Source organism: Sander lucioperca, chromosome 22, assembly GCF_008315115.2.
Source record: "Sander lucioperca isolate FBNREF2018 chromosome 22, SLUC_FBN_1.2, whole genome shotgun sequence".
NCBI lineage: Eukaryota > Metazoa > Chordata > Actinopteri > Perciformes > Percidae > Sander > Sander lucioperca.
In genome coordinates this window covers 13,081,781-13,098,839 of record NC_050194.1, presented here as the reverse complement: position 1 = coordinate 13,098,839, position 17,059 = coordinate 13,081,781, and the positions used below count along the sequence as shown (strand labels likewise).

The window sequence follows — 17,059 nt, the reverse complement described above, 5'->3', positions numbered from 1 at the left end:
TGTGGCAGATTCAGGTGATATTTCCCTGTAGGTTCAGCACTATGAGCGACCCCTTTCACATTGTCACAATGTTTTCACATTCTCATTTTATACACTGTTATTATAAACATATTGAACACAAAAAGCATTCATTCTAATTTAGATAATTGAGCCACTACTGGAAGAGTGTTGGTTCTACTGACCTATGCATGAGGGTTCATATGTATATATATATATACATATGTACATTTAGAGACATATATCTTTTCCCAAGTTGTCTCAGTCACACATGACCTTCATTGTGCAGTATGTGATAGACATGACAGCAGTTAAAGTGCATGAAATACTGGCATGTATAATAATCCACTTGTTAAATAGGGTTGCGTGATGCATTGGGCCTCCAAGAGTGTGAATGTGTTTGACGGTGTGGCCACTTTAAGTTCCGGTAAAGCTCATGCTTTAGGTTTGAAGGTGGCAGGTGTTGTGGTCCACCTGTCAAAGTGGGAAAGTGATCTTCAGACTGGAGCCTCTCACATATCAAAGAGAGCGCCTTTATTTAAGAGGGAGTGATTCTCGCTCCTTCTTTACTCAGCCAAATCCAGACGGGGTCGATGCAGTGAACTGCAACCTTATCTGGCTTTCACCCATTAAGGAATGACCGCAGACATTTTTTCTCTTTTTTTAGTAGAAGATTTGCATTAAATTCAGTAGATGTTGTTACTTTGATCTCTATAAAAAAGGTAACAGAGGTGTCACAGAGGTGTCAGAGGTATTTAACTTACACTAAATATGACAAAATAAACATAAATTACAAACATGACAATGGAGAAGAATATTTTGTTTAAAAAGTAATTGTATATACACATTCATTTATAGTAATACATTCTTTATTTCAGATGTCATAAAGACATTCAACATTCATACATCAAAATCATAATCAGTGCATAAATATCCAATCTGATGCTATAGAACCAGACATACAGTATACAATAAAGGAGTATACGACAAAAAAGTACTAGACAAAAAAGAAATGTATTTCTCAAAGTTAGATCGATTAAAAACAGTTTCAGGTATTGAATAAGAATTACAGGAATTTGTGCAGCATTTAACATTTGTCAAAGTGTTAAAACCTGACTGTAGCGTCATCATCATTAACACATTTGATTCGTTTTTTAGCTTCAGCAATTCATTCTGGTCTCTGCAGTATTGTGCATGAGGATTGAATTCCTATCCAGAAACCTGGAAGAATCTTTTTCTCTATAGTAGTCTTAACTTTTTGCAACAGCTTAACCTCCCTCTCTGCCCCCTCACCGGTCACAACATAAAAGCTTATAACCCCCGCAGGCTGGTCGATGTAAACTCCAATTGTGGAGCAGTACGGGACATCCTTTATGTCGTTGTTCATACCGTTGAACCAGATCTGGTAACATGTTCCTGACCAACACAGACCCCAGGACTCCTCATTTTCTCCGAGGCCGCACGGCCCAGAGTGTGCCCTCCTTCCTGCTCCTTCATAGGCGACTCCAATTACCACCCACCCCGAATACTCCACCTCCCAGTAGGCCCTCATGTTCCAAATTCCTTCTTTGCACACCACCTTTGAAGAAATAAAAAAAAGGAAGACAAATGAAAAACATTTGTTGCTTTGCAAGACAGCCTATAGCTGTATTATTTTCTGTCTTACCTGTGGAGAGTACTCGTATCTCTCTGGTCTATCAAGCACGGGACAAACCTCCTCAGTTCTACGAAACACCTTAAACCCGCTGTCAGAAATCCACAACATCTTGTTGGAAGTTTTATCATCCAAAGTAAAACGCATCCAGTCTACAAGAGAACATTAAGCAATGTTTTTTTTTTTTATTATTAAATCCTGGAAAATATTGCTGAACATTAAAAGATTTGAGAAAAAAATAAATCTGCAGCGTACACTTCATGAGCTCAGCTCTGCTTGTTGGCTCTGGAATGCCCGGCACATAAACCGAAACGTTTCCTGTAACAAGAGGAAATTGACTTAAATGCAAACTAATGCTCACTACATGAAGAGTATGAATTCATGCAAGTCCATTACCTGTATTTGTCTTCTTATTCTTATTGGATTTAATTTCCTTCCCTAAAAAGGTTGAGGCCAAAGGTTAAACTGCAAGGCTGTGAAGAGTCGTTTTCGGTTTCACACAAACACATGACTCTACTCTCTAAAAATGCTGAAATGCAACACTAAGAATAAAGAATCTAAGTTATTCAACAACTTTTCAGACTAAATGTCACATAAGTGACACATGCATACATTTCTAATATTGTAAATTTATGGACAGTTGACAAATTGTAGTTTACAGTTAGTGTCGTGTCATATTCTGAAAAGCTTGCACCGTCATTTTCCACTCATTAGTATCCATGCAATGTTTGAAAGGTATAATCATCCCTAAGATGATAGTTGAGTTTTTCATTTCAAAATAATGTACCACACATCTATTATGGAAATAATCAAAACTAATTATATTAAAAGGCACAGCATGCCCTGTAGTTAAAGTTCTTAAATTATGTAAAACTCATATTTGTGTGGCTGTGTTTGACATATGTCTCATTTTAGTATGACACCCATCTCTTGCTTATTCCACATAATGAAATGTGTGACATACTGAAACTTAGCTAACACATATCCATTGTTCGACAAGACAAGGTGCATCTGTCGGTAACTGCCCCAGCAGATAGACAATTGACTTATTCGTCATTTGTTACAATGCAAATGTATACATTTTTTATTTAAAGATAATTTATATTGTACAAACTTGTTGTACCTGGTTTGTTGGTTTCTGAGAGGATTGTTTCAGAATCGGTTCCGGTGGGCATCTTGAGGCTGTGTGCCAATAATCCACATCCAGACACTTCAAAATCCTTTGAGTTGTCAAAAAGTAAAAGTGCAAAGTATTTGTCTTCCACTTGACTTTTATACCCTCGGTAAAGATGAGGCAGGGGGGCTTGAGAGGAGTGTCTGAAAGAGGTGTTGAGGTCATTGGAACGGGTGCTCAGCAGGGGTCAAGTTGGTGTATGGCGGGGTACACTTGACTTTGACATATGGATATAAGTACTGTAAGGCTAGTGCAGACATTTGACACTCGTGAAACTTTAGGAGTACGTTTAGAAAAGCAAGGAGACATGAGTGAAAGTAAGATTCAGAAACTGGTCTTGACAGTGTTGTCAACACAGGCAGAAGCAGAACCACATGAACAAAGACACATCAGTCAAATTAAATTATGTGACAGATTTATGGCCCATTTAATCCATCTATGTTGTAATTACTGAGGCTCTGGAATGTGGAAACTAAGTTACCAAGTCTTGCATCAAGAGCTTCAGTTTGTTTTTGTCAACTACAATATTACACTAACTATGTAGGTAGGTCATGCTAAGAGACCACCTTAAGGAAATGAAAATGATCAGTATAGTGTACTGTAAATTTCGCCAGTAGGCCTACATGTCATTGTCTTTTGCTATATACAAGTTAACAAACCAGGACAAAATGTTCTCACTCAAGGTTTTATTATTTACTTTACATTATGCACACATTCATATCGAACGAGGTAACCCTATACATTCGTAGCAAATAAGAACAATGAAGGAATAAAAATAAATATAAATGTATCAGTATAAACCTTGAGTGGTCCGGTGGTTTCAGGAAAGTCCATAAGAGCTACCTGATGGCCTTTATCGAAAGATACAAACTGTATAGCTGCCTCAGAGATACTGTGTATAAGCAATATATATCATGTGTGCTAATGTTTTAATTACGATGTGTGTTGAATTTATGCAAGCTTATCGAAGACACATATTAACAGTACCATGCTGGTGTCATTTTTATGTTGAAAGCTGCCATAATTCTACAGAAGGTTGAGATAGTTTCACTCCTCTCTCTCAGCCAGAGTTCAGCTAATAATCACTGACTTTTATGTTTTTTGATGCAATATTATAATGCAGATTCAGTCCTTTATTCCTCCTTCTTTATGACCAAACAGTGTGACTGTGGCCCCACCCAGAAACCTGGTATCATTTTCTGCTCAAAGGAGCTCTTAATCTGCTGCAAAATGTGAACCTCCTTGACTCCTGTGCTCTCCTCTCCCTCCTTTCCCTCCTCAACACCATATCAATTTAGGATGCCAGCAGGCTGGTCAAGGTATACGCCAATTGTGGAGTACTTAGGAATCTCCATGATCTGTACAAGGCGGCCTTTGTGCCAGGCATGATAGTGGGAACCAGACCAGCCAATAGCCCAGGACTCTTCGTTCTCTTCCAGGCCACAAGATCCATCGCTGTTCCTCCTTCCTGCTCGTTCGTACGCAACGCCGACCACGACCCACCCTGAGAACTCTACCTCCCAGTAGCCTCTGAAGCCCAGGATGCCTTCTCTGCAAAGAACCTTTTGGAACGTAGATGGGAATGACAGAGTAATTTAGAGGTAATGCAACATAACCTGTGATTTACTACAGCTGCCACTGCACTGAATTTACAGCAGCATCGCTTTCTCCGACTTGCAATGCCAAACCAGTTGACTCAGGACAGCCCTCTATTTCATCATACTGTTGCTTGAGTTTTACAATCACATTACACTCCATGACAGGCTATGACAGGGTGATGACAATTTCATTGCATCTCTCATCTCATTTTACACTATCTTGAAGATCAAAAGAAAATACATTATAAATAGCTTCATTTCAAAAATAGGCTAACTGCAGCTTCACACTGTACCTGGGGAGAATACTCATATCTCTCGGGTCTTTCCAAAACGGGACAAGTGACATCATCAGTCATACGGGCCACCTTGGCACCATCTTCTCCGATCCACAGCATCTTATTGGCTGTCTTGTCATCCAGGGAAATTTTGAACCAGTCTGGAAAAGAAACGATGAAATAATTTCATGAAAAATCATGTTGGGATCAAAGTGTGGATGGATGAAAACAGGTAACTGATTAAGAATTTTACGTTTGATGAGATCAGCGCTGCATTTTGGTTCGGGGATATTTGACTCGTATGCTGGGATCTTCTCTGAGGAGTGACAGAGGAGTCAGACAAGGACAGGTGAACTGGAGATGGGAACTGAGATTTTGAATCAGCATTTACAAAACATTTAAAAAGCAAAAAGCCTGTAATAAGGCGACTGTCTTACCTGTGGATGTGTTTCCAGCTTTGGCTTTTTTTGCTGCAAAGAAATATAATAAACAAAAACTAAAATTTGTTTTCACCAGAGTAACCTATATTAAGATCAACATACTAGGCTGGTATAAATACTATAGGCAGCGGTATGTGTCAGATATGTCACAACAGGTGATAATGAAGTACAAAACGGTGTATACTTAGAAAACCATCTGCCTCTGTCAGATCATCACATCAGCAACTGCATGCTTTCTGGAGCCAGCGCGTGATTCATGCCAGGAGTTTGGAATTAACAAGACACCTCACATGCTGCTCAGTTGGCTTTAGTCACACGGGAGTGCAGCATGAAGCTCAGAGCAGTTTATCAGATGAGAAGGGGCACGATATCCGATAAGTTGGAGATGTAGATACCGCATTTGTTTATTGAGGTAAACTGAGGTAAACTGACAGACTGGCCATCTGGAATTTGGGCAAATGCCAGAAGGGCCGCCTCACTATGGACCCATATGGGCCACTACTGATAATTTGTCTTTGGTTAATTTTGAAGTTATTTTATGCATGCAGCCACAAATATTCAAGATTGTACTGCGGTGGGGTGGGTGGAAAGAATCACTCCAAACTAGCTATTTATTAAATAGGGCCATGTCTTGCACATGTCAGGGACGTTTTTTGATCCCAGTCCATCACTGGAGGTAAATAACAATCAGGAGAATTAAGTAAAGGCATCCAAAAAGGTACAAATTGCATTTCAATTTGGGCTCAAATGAAAAGCAGCTCTTCTGTAATAGAGTTAATGTGAAGATAATGAACTGTAACACTAATTTATCCCTAAACTTAATAATGTCTCTTCAGCTAATAATATACAGAAATAAAATAATTAAGTCTGCCAGCATTTAGATTTCAAGTTAAACTTGATTACAGGCGGCAGTACTGTGTCACAACTTTCCTTGGAGTAATAACTGATAAATTCTAGTTACAGAGCAGGCTCAGCCATGATGCCAATTTTGTAACTAATACCAATGTAAGCATGCAGTCTCTAGTTTGTTGATAATGGGGATCAGAAACAGGAGTCACTTAATCCCCTCAGTATTAACATAGCAGCATCAACTAAGTGATATGTTTTGTTTTGTTGACTGGAGACAGAGAGACCAATGTGAGAATTTTAAGCCGCTTTTCTGGATATAGCACAAGGTGATAAAAAATAACTGCTTTGTCTTGCCTCATTACATGAACATGACACCATAAAATACATTTAAGATTGTGGGCAATCTGTACGGGGGCTTGTTAGCGATGGGGTTTGAATGAATGTTTTTGAGTCAGACGTAAACATTGTTGTCATGATAATACAGTCTATAGAGCCTGACATAAATGAGCTACAATCCTGCTCAATGTGGAAGATTTTCCAGGCTGGTATTATATTACACATACAGCATGTTAAATCTTTTTTAATGCAGATGATGTTGACACTTGCAGATTCTTGCTACTGGGCAGTAAAACCATTATACGCCCCTCATAACGACAAGCATGAAATCGGCCAGTGAAATATTACGCTTTCCACACAGACATACACTCTAGTGACCCATTCACTCAGGATCTGCCTCAGATAATAGTAAAAATGGCAGCAGACACGGACCGGCTGGGGTTATTAAAAGAGTACATTTGAAGCATTGTTGATAATGATTTCTGCATTAGATATGCTGCAAATTTATTTAAAGCCATTTGAAGTTGGACCTTGACATTCAGATGGATTTGATTGCAAATGAGACATTCTTGAATTGAAATGTTCTGTGTTTAAACCAATGAATATAAATGGTGTAAATTGTAGAAAATAAAGTTCACCTTTATCTGACATCCGGGTGTCAGAAATGATTCTGTTGGTGGCGGGCATCTTGATACCGGCCGTTTAAGCTGCTGCAGTGAGCCTGTCTCGGCCCTGATGAAACACGGGTCCGTTTGAGTATTCTGTTGACTCCAATGTGTGACAGATCAATGCACTTTATACCTTGTGATGTAGGACAGAGGGGAAGGAACGAGAGCCGGTGGCGTGGACATGAACATGAGATCACATTTTTCAATAGAAAGGAGGGGGAGGCATAAGGCTTGTAATTGGAGCTGTGTTTGTATGTTTAAAAAGGTTAGATTGATGCTTGGATGCCAGCAGGACACCCCCTAGTACCAAGTACCCCTCCCCCTCCCTCTACATCACTACCACTGATCTCTCCACATTGCACAGTGACAGCATTGATGGTGGATGGGGGGGATGCAGTATGTAGACACACACACACACACACACACACACACACACACACCTAGATAGGAGAGTTCCTGGTGATTGATGTCATGCAGTGTGAGGTCCAACAGGTGCAACATATTGAACAAGTATAAATATGCAACTGTTCTGTAATTGAGTATTATCAATGTGATGTGGTAAAGTATTACTACTTCTCTTGCGGCAACATTTTTAAAGCCTGCATTTACCTATTTCTACTATTCTTACATTGAACATTTAAAATGTAAAACAAAAACAATAACAAATCTGACTCTATCCTTTATAAATCTACACACATTACTACATTTTTTTGTTAAGCTTTGATTGATACAAATAAGTAAATATCAAGTTTTGTTATAACTTTAACTTATGTAAACATATTTAATAAAGTAAGAAGACAATTCTCAAAACACAATAACACAAAACCAAATATTTGAAATCATTACTTATTATATGACCTAAGATGACTGGAGGGGCTTCAGTTTATTATACCAGACTTAGCTACGCTCTTGACCTGCATTATCACATCAACCATTTACCATCACAAGTACCTTGATGTCCATGGCCTGGGTTAAAAGAAAAAGCATGTCGCTGGTCGTAAACCCTTCCCTGTGATATGCTCTCCACTGTGAGCTTTGTGTCTCAGGTGTTTACTGCTCCTGCACCCTGCCAAACCTCTAGTCAAGGCTGTCCCGTCCTTCTTGTGTTCCTGCCTGCCCAAGCAGATGACTGACTGAAGCAGTAAGTGCGATGCAACGGACATACTAAACAGTAAATCCCAGGGACATACTGAATGGTAAATACCAGGGACATACTAAACAATAAATACCAGAAGCTATGGTGAGGGAACAGCCCCAGACTGCCCTATTGAACATAAAGGAGAAGGAGTGTGGGTGACGGGTTTGCGTGCGGCTATCTATATTCCTCCAATCTCCTCTCATACGATTAGAAACCAGGGGCAACAGACTTTTAAAATTCTGCTGACAGACAAATGATCTTTGACGTGAAAAGCCGGGGCTGAGCTGTGACCCTGTTCAGTGGCTGCTCTGCATGGTCAAACGCATTGGCAAGCTCATGACTTCAGTTTTTAACCGTCCACAGAGTCTATAGGTCTCAATATCTTTTAATAAAAGTGGAACTTCCTTTTTTATAAAATGTACCAATGTACTTCTTCTGAATGGTCATAAATTCAAAGTCAAATGATAGCTAAAAATAAATCACTCATGATTTCATTGTGATCTACTGTAACTGACTGAAAACTTTATATTGACATCAGATCACTTTTTGGGTCAATGCCATCAATCAATAAACATTGATGGGCTGCTAATAAATGACTGACTTTTACAAGCACAGGAAATGCCTTCAGAACAGTATATTGCAGCATATATATTAATATGATAAGACAACACAGAAGCATTTCAATAGTGTTTAAATACAGACATTACAGATTCAAAATCTGCCACAAAAAAGAATTTAAGGACATTGCAGAGGAAATCAGGTACATTATAAAAAAAACACCTTTACCGTGAAGTGCTCTTCTTTAAAAGTGCACAGACTCACCAGAGATGAACTCTTCTCCAAATGAAACTCAATGGAACCTGGTTCCTCTTCTCAAAGTGCCGTTAAGTGTTCTTCCAGTCTTGTGTGACCCCTCTGTTCTATACAGGATGACCGCATTGCTGTACAGTATTAACTTTCAAGATCTGAGTTTGATGACAAAGAGATGACAGGGTAACTGTACAACATATTCAGAACTACTCAGATGAATAGGGATCAGCGGGTTGGGTGGTGGCCCTGACCTAAATATCCTGATTTGGTGGGCTCTGTGGCATGCCCATTAGTGAGCTTGTTATCTCTACATGCCTTACCAAAAATTGTCTTAGGGAGCACCAGGGCCCCCCAGGGCCCCCCGGGTCCCCCCAAATCTCCCTTTCCTAGGGGTATATAAAGAAGCTGTTTGCATTACTGCAGCAGTACGCTGCTGACAGACGCTAACATTCAGCCAACCTCAACACGGCAATAAGCAATAAAGATGCCAACCAGTGCTCCCAATATGAGAATCACCAGACCTGGTGAGTGAACTCCCATTCCCTTCCTCAACAGATAATGCATAGATTTTGTATATTGTTGTAAGTTTTCTTACATTAAAACCAAAGTAGCCAACCAGTACAGTTGACAGTCATGTTTCTATTATATTTATGGAGAAAAAATCTAAAGATTTGGCTTCTCGAACAGGTAAGATTTTAAAGTAAACAATAAAATTAATATAACTCGAACACACTGAGGGCTTACCTTTTAAAAGGTTTATTTGAATTTATTTTTAAGACAATGCCTCTGCTTCTGCTTGTTACTGTGTCACTTTGTTGCCATCTTATAATGACAATGTGACTTTTTTCATCACTCAGATAATATCCCCGAGTACGAGCCCAACATCCCTGAGCCTAAATGCAGAGCTGATCTCCTGAAACGTAAGATCATTAAAAAACTTATTTCCTCATTGTCATGATATGTAGTTTCTTCTCTTTCATCTGTCATGGCTGCATATTTTCCACATCTCACAGACTGGATCAACCTTTCCCTGGATGACAAGACAGCCAATAAGATGCTGTGGATCACAGAGGATGGATCCAAGGTGTCGCGCATGACTGATGATGTCACTTGTCCCGTCCTGGACAGACCAGAGCGATATGAGCATACGCCCCAGGTAGGTTTTATTGAGTTTGAGGTCATAAATCCAGATGTAGAATATACATTTTTCCTCCACTCAACTTATTTCATTATGTTCTTTTCCCCTAAAGGTTCTTTGCAAAGAAGGCATCTTGGGATTCCGAGCTTACTGGGAGGTGAAATATTCAGGATGGGTGGTTGCCGGAGTCGCCTATGAAGGAGCAGGGAGGAGGGGAAGCGACGGACAATGCGGGCTGGGAGAGAATGAACACTCCTGGGGTCTTGGGTGGGGTGGATCCCACTACCAAGTGTGGTTCAATGGCATTAACACGGAAATCAGGGATATAGCCCAGTGCTTCACCATTGGGATATACCTTGACCATCCAGCTAGTGTCATCAATTTTTATGCAGTTGAAGAAGTGAAGGAGGGAGAGGGGAGCGAAGCCAGAAGAGAGATCAGACTGCTACAGCAGATCAAGAGCTCTTTCAAGGGGAGGATGTTGCCAGGTTTCTGGGTGGGACAAAATTCATCATGTTTTTTAGTTAAACCAGAGGTGTGAAGTGTTTTCCATTTCTATTTTCTTACGTTTTCATTAAAACTTCATTTACAATACATATCTAAAACTAAAAATATGTTTATCTGCAATGCATACTCTGGGATAATGAAAGACAGACTGTTCAAAATCAAAATATTTGTATATAGAAACACGTTTATCAAAAAGCTGCTATTTGTTTAAGTGCTTATGTATCATTAACATGTTCATTTTGACTAAACTGAATGTTGAATAGTGTTTAGTGGTATAGCATTATGCATTGTGCCATGGGTCTATCCTGCACTTTTTAAACCAAAAATGTTATTTTGTGTGTCTTTAAATAAAATAAACACTGAATGCATTAAAAAGGTGTAAATACTTTTACTAACAGTAAAGTTGATAATAAGGGATATAGGATCAAATGTATACTTGCGTATTGTCATTATTTTGAATCAGTGCATTGCATAACTTTAAATTCTACCTACCTCTATTTAATATGTTAATGTTTAAATCAAAACTAATTTCATTTACAGAAGACCTATCGGAATAAACCAGTGTAGACCACGGAACCTCAATGCAATCAGTTTTATTTATATTTAACTTTTGTATACAAATAAATATGCCTACAAATCAGCACATGCGCCTAAAAAATCCAGGGTACCTCAACATCTGCAACCTCTTTCAGCAGTCCTGAGAGGATTGGGAACTGCAATTACAACATCCCGAATATATCAAAAACCCAAGAAAAAAGACGTTGTCAACAGCCAGTCAAGTTTCCATGCTAAGGACAAACACAGCTTTGTGGTATAATCGTCAGGTGATAAGTCATGATTTATAAATACAATCTTACAGCAAAGGAAAGTAATCCACCAATGTCATGTGAAGCATTCAAACTCTACCATACCTTCAGCTGCTCTAGATCTTTCATTCTTCACCTTCCCCTGTTAACGCTGAGCAGGGGGTCCAGAGGATTAGACTGGTGACATGAAAGCAGATCCTGTGAAGTAATAAACAAGGTCATATGTGAGTACACACATAAGGTCAGTGAGGGTGCATGGACGGAGGAGAGTTGATGAAATATAGGATGACAGATGCAGGACTAAACTCAATGCTGAGTTCATTGATAACAATTCAGACTCATTTTTTCTTCATATTAGAGTGAAAACATCAGCAATGACATTTTTCCACAGCCCCTCAGGCTGAACTGGAGACAGAGGGGATAGGAGTGAAAAAATGTTTAATATTTTGTTTTGCACATTTTGGGTATGGTTGTATTCTCAATGAGTGAATAAACTTAAGACAAAATGAATAAAAAGGTTACACCTTGTCATGCTGGCAACCTGAAAGTCTCTCTAAGGGTGTGCAGTGAAGTTTGCAACCACATTGATGTCATCAACATGTTGAAAGTAATTAAAAGAAACAGCCAACATACACTAGACTAAAGAAAACAAAGCGAGTATTGCAGAAGACACTATTAACAGCCATCATAATACTTGCAAAGCATGATTTCTGTACTATATATTTTCTCACAATCCATACTAGTGCGTACAGTTTTTCATCACAGCGGTTGTTAGATTTGTGAAAATTTCAGCTCAAGCATAATTTTAAAAATCTTTCAACAAAACAGCAAAAAGGACATTAACACATTTGTGTATATGTATTTCTAACAATCATGATTTATATTTTGACTCCCACCAAAATTGTATTCCTATATGTATCTATTTATCTATGTATCTATCTTTTTATTCATTCATTCATTGTTGGAGACAAGAGAGTCACTTCTATGACAGTGTGTAGTCCTGATTCAGATCATAGGTTGAGATATGAGCTCCTCCTGTGAGAAAGAAAACTTTGTCTTTGTCTCCCCCCGGCGACCGTCACCAGTATAACAACAAGCTGTGGCAACAAGCCTCTGTGGCTCCCTGCAATGTAGGTGCGCTTTCTCTCAGGAACCAGGACAAGCCATGACGCCCTCACTATTCAAAATGTCTATCGCTGTCATTTTAATAAAAAACATAAGAAGGTGCTTTTTCACAGTACATACATTTCTTACTTCGTTGTTGCAGCCGTCTCTTCCCCAGTGAGTCTACTAAAATGAGTGAAACAGCGCCCCCCTGGGCTATAACAGGCAACCTTTGCGGTCAAATGTGGCATTGCATCCTTATCGAAGTGAGGGAACGAGCTAAGTAGCGAAGTAAACAGGTCATTCCCTTCTATAAACAGTCTATGGTCATTCCGCTGCAAAACTGACGATATTCTAGGACTGGCACAAAAAACTCTGAAATTAATTGTGAACTTAATTAACATGAATCAAAAGAGAGTTAGCCAACAGTTTTGTTATCTAAATCAGTGTTGCTAATCATATCGGCTAAGATTACAGTGTTTTTATAAGAGTAACAGTTAGCTAGTAGCAATAGAGAGAGGAATTATGTGCAAACACACGAAATGACCACCACAGCAACAAGTGTAGTGGGACATTGTAGGACATGGATTCTTCATCCGCAAGAGAAGAAGTGAGTAGACATTAAATTAATGAGAGTGGCTCTGAGTTTTCTGTTTTGTGTCTTTTACTGATGGGTAAATATCTTCATGTTGCATAACACCTTGCTATTATGTATTGTGTGTACCTTGTTTGTCTGACTCTTGCAGGTAGAGCCTGCCAATTGACTTTGAATTTGGCATTCCTTAAAAAGGGCATTTGTTGCTTATGGTAACCTGATGACTGTGTGTGATTTGTGAATGAGTCAGTTGCTTGTAAGACTTTCTTCATTATTGGCATTATTTTGTTTTGATGTGAACATAAATCTTGTCTAAAAGTTGACTAATTAAATCAATGTATTATAGTAGGTCTACACCACAGTGGAAGGCTACAAATCTGAATGTGTTAGCTTAGTGAAAAGGACGCATTATTCAATTTTATAAACTTTATAAAGGCTACTTTATGTCTTTGGATGACCTGTCTGACATTGCTTATGGATCTCTTCACTGCTAAAATCAGCACTGAGTTTCAGAGCTAATAAAGCTGGCCCCTTGAAGAACTGCTGGCTCCAGTCTGACCCCTGTGGTAGGACCACAACCACCACTGGGTGGTATACGGTTTATATTAAACTTTGGAGTCTGGTAGAGCCAAGTGTATGTCATTTGTTTTACTATCACTTCAGTACAGACCAGGAATGACCAAGCAATTTACAAAATGTTTTCTTTGTTTCAACACATTTAATTAAAGGAAGAATTGAGAACTAAAAAGTTATAACTTTATATAGCACTTTTCAAAATCACAAAATAACAAACGTGTCCAGTCATCCAGATCAAGTTTCTTATGCCCATTGAACAGTTTAGCTCCAACCAATATTATTTCTTGCTTTCAGACTAACACTCATTAAAACAGACCTAAAGTGTGGACAAGGCAATAGACCTCTAACACTCTAACAACCAATTAGAATGTGAAAGGTGACACTTAAAAGCACACAAAATGATCTCTTCCCCAGAGTGCATTAAAACTACTTACCAATGTAGAGAAACACCAAACTGCTGAAAACACAACAATCTACCTATGATCCAGGAGCTGCCCCTATTTGTTCCAATAACCAAATTGATTTATTTAAATATTGGGAAATAAGATGGGGGTGTGGAGATATGGAATAATTCAGTGGTGTAAGTCATGCCATTGCGTCAAGCCAAAGAGGAGGCCTACAGGAGTGGGGACCGGGACCTATACAAGCAGGCCAGGAACAAGCTGACAAAGGAGATCAAGGTAGCCAAAAAGAAGATACAGTGAGAAACTTAAAGACAGCCTCTCAGCAATGACCCTGCATCAGTTTGGAGAGGCCTGCGAAAGATCACGGAAGAGACCATCCCCCCACCCTGCAGAAAATCCCAGACTGACTGACAACCTGAACGACTTTTAATGCAGGTTTGAAAAGCACCCATTATCACACCCCTCACGCACAAAAGGTTTTCCCTCAACACCCATCCCCCTCCTCCTACCTGCGCTAACGATCCGCGAGAAGGATGTGTGCCTGCTCTTTCAGAAGCAGAAGATCAAGAAGGCTCCAGGACCTGATGGTGTGTGTCCCTCTCTTGTCTGCGAGTCTGAGCTGAACAGCTGGCACCAATCTTCACGCAGATTTTTAATCGGTCCCTGCTGTGTGGAGTGCTTCAAATGCTCCACCATCATCCCAGTCCCCAAAAAACCCTCCATCACATATTAAATGACTACAGGCCTGTCGCCCTGACGTCTGTGGTCATGAAGACATAAAAGACTGGTGTTGAGCCACCTGAAGGACATCACGGGACCCCTGCTGGGCTCCCTGCAGTTTGCCTAAAGGGCAAACAGGTCGGCGGATGATGCTGTCAACATGGTACTCCAATACATCCTGCACCACCTCGACTCCCCAGGGACGTATGCCAAGATCCTGTTTGTGGACTTCAGCTCGGCGTTCAACACCATCATCCCTGAACTCCTACATCGGAAGCTCACCCAGTTCTCAGTGCCTGCCGCCACCTGTCAGTGGATCATCAGCTTCCTGATTGACAGGCAGCAGCATGTCAGACTGGGGAGCATCTCATCCAAAACTCGGTCCATCAGCACTAGCGCCTAACAGGGGTGTGTCCTCTCCCCGTTGCTCTTCTCCCTCTACACCAATGACTGCACCTCAAAGAACCTGTCTGTAAAACTCCTGAAGTGAGCAGATGACACCACTGTCATTGGTTTGATCCAGGATGGTGATGAGTCTGCTTACAGACAGAAGGTGGAACAGCTGGTCCAATGGTGCAGTCAGAACCACCTGGAGTTAAACCCCAAGAAGACTGGAGATGACAGTGGACTTCAGGAGAAGTCCGCCCCCCCCCACTCACCATCCTGAACGACACAGTGGCCACTGTGGATTCCTTTAGGTTCCTGGGATCAACCATCTCACAGGACCTAAAATGGTCTCCCCCACATTGACTCCTGCGACAGCTAAGGAAGTTTAATCTGCCTAAGGAGCTGCTGACCACTTTCTACTCAGCTATCATTCAGTCTGTCATCTGCACCTCCATCACTGTCTGGTTTGGGTCAGCCACCAAATGGGATAGGGCCAGACTGCAACGGACAATTAGGGCTGCAGAGAGGATCATTGGAACGGACCTTCCCTCCATCCAGGACCTGTACCGGTCCAGGGTCAGGAAAAGGGCAGCAAAAATCTGTGCAGACCCCTCACATCCTGGTCACAAACTGTTCAACCTCCTTCCCTCTAGTAGGCGATACAGGACACTGTTTGCCAAAACCAGCCGACACAGGGACAGTTTCTTTCCCCAAGCCCCCACCCTCACACTGAACAAAGTCAACCACCACTGTTCTGCTCATCTACCTCATGTCTATTTAAATCCTACAATTACAATATTGTTATTAATATATTACCATTGCACTGATCTGCCTTGCACTCTACTCATATTTAAATCCTAAAATTTCAGTCTATTGACCAATTTTGCACTATTCCTTCCCTCTCTTTTGTATATTTTTTGTAAAATTGTAAATTATATTGTATTGTTATACTGTAGACTATTTTTTATATTCTTACCGTCATCTCTGTTTTTATTCTTAATATGTTAAGTGTTGTACTTTGAGAGCAAAGATTACCAGAGTCAAATTCCTTGTTTGTCTACGCAAACCTGGCCAATAAAGCTGATTCTGATTCTGATGTATGGGTATGTGTGAGTGAGTGAGTGTTGCAAAAGGTGTGAACCTAAATCAAACTACGAGGAGATGTTGAGGCTGCCCAGCAAGACAGAGTGCATCCTTGGAGAGTAGCCCTTTTGTGCCTTTGGCACCTCCCCCCATTATGACGAGGTTGCTATGACGACTAGCTGAGACCCACCCAGGCTCCTGCAAGAACTAAACAGAGCTTCACAGAAAGCCAGATGGGTGGGCCGTCAAAGCCAGTTAATTTAAAGCAAGACTGTGACTTTTACTGAACTGTGGCCACGAGTGGAAAGTTAAAGGATAATGATGAATGCTAAACACAGGGTAACAGTAGCACCAGTAGACAAGAGTCAGCTACAGCTAACATTAGCTGCACCACAATTTAAAGGGCATACATAGCAACAACAAAAACTGAGTGCATGAAATTGAGCAAGGGTGCATTTCATTGTTTATGAATTCTGCTTTTAATTTGTAAGAGGAGGATTGCCTTTTTATTATTTTGCCTTTCCAAATGATGATCTCTCTTTAATAAAACCCTCTTATAATGCATCCGATAATTAACCTCATTTGCATCCTATTTGAAAAAAGCAGGTCCTTTAGGGTACAAATGAAAGTGTAACCTTTGATTTTATTCTGTACATCTTAAGGGGTTTTACACTTTAAAAAACTATTTCAATCCATTTTAATTAAGGTGAAATGAGTAAGGTTTTACATTTTAAGAGATTTTTATCCATTAAAATGTACCAATTTTAACTGAAAGCACGCAGATGATCCATTAAAAAGTC

At 40.1% G+C, this 17,059-nt stretch overlaps 4 protein-coding genes across 4 annotated transcripts in view; 1 reads left to right on the top strand and 3 right to left on the bottom strand.

The window, feature by feature from the left end:
• si:ch211-234p6.5 (pleckstrin homology domain-containing family A member 4) overlaps positions 1-17,059 on the bottom strand; it is a 75,517-nt gene that overhangs the window by 31,621 nt on the left and 26,837 nt on the right. The window contains exon 2 of the mRNA XM_031314865.2: positions 11,496-11,588. The gene's annotated coding sequence lies outside the window, so the exon portion shown is untranslated. The remainder of the gene's footprint in view (positions 1-11,495; positions 11,589-17,059) is intronic.
• LOC116061036 (stonustoxin subunit beta-like) lies at positions 881-3,149 on the bottom strand. The gene is made up of 5 exons (XM_031314888.2): positions 2,775-3,149; positions 2,048-2,089; positions 1,907-1,969; positions 1,664-1,803; positions 881-1,576 (listed from the first exon to the last, which is right to left on the bottom strand). The coding sequence occupies exons 1-5, from the start codon at positions 2,824-2,826 to the stop codon at positions 1,166-1,168; spliced, it is 708 nt and encodes a 235-aa protein (XP_031170748.1). The 5' UTR covers positions 2,827-3,149; the 3' UTR covers positions 881-1,165.
• On the bottom strand, positions 3,880-8,114 carry LOC116061035 (stonustoxin subunit beta-like). Its single transcript, XM_035997322.1, has 6 exons — positions 7,842-8,114; positions 6,962-7,172; positions 5,136-5,168; positions 4,952-5,014; positions 4,717-4,859; positions 3,880-4,387 (listed from the first exon to the last, which is right to left on the bottom strand). Exons 2-6 carry the CDS (start codon positions 7,008-7,010, stop codon positions 4,115-4,117), a joined length of 561 nt encoding a protein of 186 aa, XP_035853215.1. The 5' UTR covers positions 7,011-7,172; positions 7,842-8,114; the 3' UTR covers positions 3,880-4,114.
• LOC116061037 (stonustoxin subunit beta-like) lies at positions 9,272-10,972 on the top strand. The gene is made up of 4 exons (XM_031314889.2): positions 9,272-9,463; positions 9,797-9,859; positions 9,953-10,095; positions 10,190-10,972. Exons 1-4 carry the CDS (start codon positions 9,424-9,426, stop codon positions 10,616-10,618), a joined length of 675 nt encoding a protein of 224 aa, XP_031170749.1. The 5' UTR covers positions 9,272-9,423; the 3' UTR covers positions 10,619-10,972.